This window comes from Protobothrops mucrosquamatus, unplaced genomic scaffold, assembly GCF_001527695.2.
Source record: "Protobothrops mucrosquamatus isolate PMUCROS unplaced genomic scaffold, P.Mucros_1.0 scaffold1230, whole genome shotgun sequence".
NCBI lineage: Eukaryota > Metazoa > Chordata > Lepidosauria > Squamata > Viperidae > Protobothrops > Protobothrops mucrosquamatus.
Window position 1 is genome coordinate 246,583 of NW_015387437.1, and position 5,438 is coordinate 252,020.

The 5,438-nt window shown below is 36.3% G+C and overlaps 1 protein-coding gene across 1 annotated transcript in view; it reads right to left on the minus strand.

Moving 5' to 3' along the window:
• The window catches only part of LDAH (lipid droplet associated hydrolase), a 78,464-nt gene that overhangs the window by 69,015 nt on the left and 4,011 nt on the right, over positions 1-5,438 (minus strand). The window contains exon 2 of the mRNA XM_015820986.1: positions 956-1,090. Coding sequence (XP_015676472.1) covers positions 956-1,090 — 135 coding nt within the window. The remainder of the gene's footprint in view (positions 1-955; positions 1,091-5,438) is intronic.

Genomic DNA, 5,438 nt, shown 5'->3' on the forward strand with positions numbered 1-5,438 from the left:
GAGTCGTGACCTAGATCCTCCGGATATGGCCCAAGCTCCGTCAGAAACCTCTCCGGGTCCATCAGGCGCCTGGGACGGAACCATCTAGGCGGTTCCGTCTCCCTGCGGCGGGGGGAAGCGGTCCGGAAGTCCATCCTAAGGAGAGCATGATCTGACCATGACAAGGGCTCTATATTTATCTCCCCCATTTCCAGATCATAGCATTTAATTATACAGTTTAATCATACTGCTTATGGTGATAACCAAAGGAGCAATACATTTCAAATGTCTCATTGTTCTATGACCTTCTGCTCCAAAATAAATAACCACCTACCTATGGACATAGTCAAGTAGCAAATATTTTGTATAAGACAGACACAACTGCTGCTTTCAGGTCAATCCTTTGTTTCCTTTTTTTATCCTTAAAAATGCTTCATATCCCAAAAGCTGATCCAAGATAAGTTAATACTACAGTAATAATTTGGAACAGTATTCATCTTTTTAAGTGTCTTGGGAGTATTTCCTAATCTTTAAGTTCCTTATTACTGGCTGCTTTTTGGAATGATCTCCCCCCCCCAGATGTACCCCTGTTAGGAAGACGCTTAACACCTGGATCTTCCACCAAGCTTTGTGACTGGGTTGAGGCGAATACCCCTGAGTAGGTTGTTGACATTTTCAGTGTTCAATATTTAAGGTTTAATATGTTTTCAGGTGCTATGATATTTTGCATTTTTTTAAAATTGGGGGTGAGGTATCTTTTGTACACTACCTAGCATCAGAGAGTTTGAATGGAACAGCCATATAAGCACTTAAATAAATATTAAAACTAGTCTTAGACATATAAATGAAAATATCAGTAAAATCTATGGCACCATTTTCATATAGTTTAGTATAAAAGATGTTTGTCAGCTGACCTATGTAGGCTAAGCATTCATCAATGATAAATAATCTAATAGAAGAAAAATATTAAGACTACCTTCCTTTCTTTTGATGTTATGAGGAATTTTACAGTGTCCACCATGGCTAACGACCCATACGGGATACTGCTGATTCAGGTTAAAATATAAAGCCTCAATGAATGTCCGGTAAAAGCCAACCAATCCTGGATTACCTAAAAGAGACAAAAGTATACTAAAAATATAGGCCACAAATAAAACACAATCCATTGAAAAGATTGAAACATTAAGATCCATCTTTTATCTTGTGCAAATTATATTTATCAAATATTTTTCACTGTATGGATCATTTATACATCATATTTGAACTCGGAATGAAAACAGATATTAAACTGTATGGCATTTCTCATTTTTTGTCTAAAAATAATTTTGCAACTCAGCAGGCAACTTTCACCTTACCAAAGAAAGAGCCAGCATATTCATACTCCACTCAGTATCAAGGATGCAGCTGTAGAGGTGGTCAACAGTATTAAGTATCTGGTGGTACAGATAACTAACAATCTGAATTGGTCTCTCCACACATCATCCTTAGTGAAGCGTGCAAACCAGTGTCTGCATTTCCTACGTCAGATGAGGAGACCACATCTTTTTCCTTCTGTCCTGGCCACTTTTTACAGAGGCACAATTGAGAGCATTTTAACAAACTGCATCACTGTCTGGTTTGGTGGCAGCAGTGCCTCAGCTAGAAAATCCATATAGAGATTGGTAAGGACAGCCGAGAAGATCATAGGAAGCTCACTCCCTGGTATTCAGGGCCCTGCTTATAAGCGCTATGTGCTTAGAGATCAAAGCGTCGTTAGAGACCCCACGCACCCACTTCACGGTCTGTTTCTATTGCTCCCCTCTGGGAGGAGGTTTTGAAGTATGTCTAGCAGGACTACCCAATTCTGTAATAGCTTTGTTCCCTATGCCATCTGTCTGGTAAACTCGCAAGATTTGCCATTCACATGTATACATAACCCGAACTAGACTGCTGTTTTTCTGTGTCATATAATATATGTGGGTATATGCATAATTCTGTATTTATTTATTTTTGTCATATTTATGTAGTGTATATCTGAGGTGGTGACTCTTTGAGAGCTGAATGCAACAAAATTTCATTTTAATGTATGCCAATTAGTGTACATTCAAAGTGACAATAAAGATTCTATTCTATTCTATTCTATTCTATTCTATTCTATTCTATTCTATTCTATTCTATTCTAAAGATTTAACCCACATGGATGAGTTTTCAGGGGAAAAAAGTAGAACTTAATTCCTCCATTGCATTGCTTTGCGATAGAAATTTATCCAGCAATGTAGTCTTCAAATATAGTATAGTATCCACATTTTTCAAGTTCATGGAATGTTTAGTTCCTGTTCCTCCCAAATTAGAGCAGTAACTTATTTGGGGGGTTTTGGCACTGTAAAACTATTCATTAATCAAAATGTGTTTAAAAAAAATATTATTTTTGTAATTCACATAATGTGCATGCATTTTCCCATAATATGAAAGAGAAGAAATTATTTAAAAGACCTGAATTATAGTAAATGCTCTTTGAATAACATGTTTTACATTCTTGTCTTTTTTTTAAAAAAATAATTTTCTTTGGAAGAGTCACCAAATGTAAAAGAGAGATTTTATACTGTAACTTCTTCACAGATTTTTCATTCTTTCCCATTCATTCCACTGGGGAGTGTGGAATATTTGTCTCATTCCCATCATCAGATGAACAGTGAAAGTAAGATTTATACAACTTTTGTTAAACTTTGTAGCCAATCACTCAGTGTAGATTTTAATACCTGTGATTAATCTTTTTTTTTTCCTGACAGGGAAGATCTCTACCTTCTGATAAATTATGTGACTACCTGAGGTTTGTTTTTTTAGAAAGGAAATAGAAAAGATTGCAGACAAAATAAGGCAAGTGTAAGGGGAGGAAAAGAGCAACTACAAAAGATAATCATATATATCACTTATTACAATAGCTACTGACACTGAATAATACTTTGAAGGGGTAGAAACAAGAGCCACAAATGTGAATACACTTTTTAATGTATGCTGTCAAAAAAGAGCACTTAGAACCTTACAATGCTTATTAAATTATCAGTCTTTGTTCTTTTAAGCAAGACAAACACTTTTCCAGTGTTTCTGCCACAAAATGTGAATCGTCCTTGGTCTTTGGTAGCATGCTGAACAAATGAACCCATCACAAAGTCTGGTTCAGCAAGATTAAAATCCAAGGATACACTCAAAGCTCTGTGAACAGTGGGAATTCTCACTATTTCATAATCCCATCCAAAAATCTGATAGAGCAGGAGGAAGTATTTTGGCCCTGTGTAAATCTTTTAAAAATAGAACCTTGGCAACCAATTGTTATTTGCATTCAAAATATGTTATTCATCCATCGATTTCAATGAAGACCTTGACATCTTATGGATTATGGGCCATCAGCGGTGTGTCCGTAGATGGCTGATGAGACCGATGTTAGCACGGAATGTTCTGCCACATACTGAACAGAGAAATGTGGACACTATTACTTCAGCATTTGCAGCTCTGGCTTTACGGAGTGCTCGCTTCTCTTGTGCCAAGATTGTCCTTCTGTGTTCATATGTCTGGCAACCACAATCTCAGCATTCTTTATAATCACCCAATTAAAAAAAGAGAGAGATAAGAACAATGCACCTTACATTCTTCTCTCTCATATAAACATATTAATTTATCTTCCATCTTTAGGAATAGTAAGCGCCCAAGCTAACCTATAGGACACACAATGTAGGAGAACAGGTAGAGAGGCTGCCCCAAAATGCTCCATACAACATTCTTGTTCTACCTACTCCATTGAACTCTGAGAAAAATCACTGCATGGATCCTTTCATTAGTTTGACTTAATGTAGAATATGTAGAGACTTCTGAACTTTTCTCATTATTGTTTTAGCATTGTGTATTGTTCGGGATAATGAAATAATTCCACATCCAGATGCAATGGTTTGAAGAGCAGACCACTAAATCAATTTTGGAAGCGGCAGTCTTCAGTCTTTTGTCACTGGGATTACTGTTGAGAAAAATCTAATCATGGGAAACAACCAATGACCCAGAAACTAGTTTCAGACACATCAAATGCTCTTTGACTGTGAAGAAGTATATCATATACATGGCAACTTAAATATCTGGAAGAATGCAGTGAGACCAGCTCTTTGGAACCTCCAACATTATTGAAAAATCAAGTTCTCCATTCCAAAAAGTAGTAAAAAAAACCCCTTGTACTTATCTTTAAAACAGCACCATCTTCTGGCATACTTCTTTCTACATTATAGTCAGAAAGCACAATTGTCTTAGGCATTATTAAATTTTATTTGGTTTGTAATAAATGCCTATTTAGCAGTTCCTAACAGTCTGACATAATGTAGAATAGGCTACATTATCTGCAAAACAAGAACTGCTTTGAACAAGTATATCTGATCCCAACATTGAGATTCCCACTGCAATCGTTACACAAAATAAGGCAAATCAGTACTGCAAAAGCTTTAAGCTCCTAGCCACTTCACTGTATTTTTGATTTCTTCATAAGTCATTGACTATAAAATGATACTGTGATATGATAGAAGAGAATACTTATAGCTCAGGGTTAAACTGTGGGGTGCTTGGTGCTTTTTGAGCTTGGTTGTTTTCTTGCAGACATTTCATTACCAAACTTGGCAACATCATCAGCACTCTACTTCCATCATTTCTAAGATCAAATGCTTCAAATTTCATTTAAGTGAAGTGTGACAACACAGCAAACCAAAATGCAAAAGAGAGCTTTAGAACTCCTTGTTGTTATGCTAAAGGAAAACATGAGAATATGCAAGCTTAGGAAATGCTAGTCTTCTTCTCATCACATCTAAATAAAGCCAATTAACACACATATATAGGAGAAAGGACCAGACACCTTTCCTTTGAAATGTCAAATAGAACACCCAAAACTCCCAAGTGCAAATGTGATTGTTTAAAGATCATACAACTCTTTCCAGAACAGCATCTCCAGCTGAGCACAACTCAGCTTCCATTTCCAAAAGTGACATTTTAGTTTGGTACGTATTGTAGCCATGTATTACTGTAATCCAGAGAAATTAGGGAGGGAAGGGTGCCATGTAGAATGTGGCTGCAATTTGTACATGCAGTGCCCATCATTACAATATATCTGGATATTTTTTCTTTTATGCATACTTTGTTGCATGCAACCTAAGAGACTTAATAAACTTAACTTGATAATTTCACATGATTTCTCACAAATCTTCCCACGTTCTAAAGTACAAGTTTTGGAAACTTGCCCTATAACAAGTTAGAATGAGGTAGATGGGAAATGTCATAGGAAAATGTTTTTAAAATGTTTTGTTATATCAATAAGGGGAATAGAGTATTGTAGTATTTGATTGTGCTTAATTGTGCCTAAAATCCATGTAACCTGTGTGCCAATTCTAAAGAGACAACCTTTTACAAGAAGTGCCAACTGAAAGTCACAGATGGTGTAAGATATTACCGCC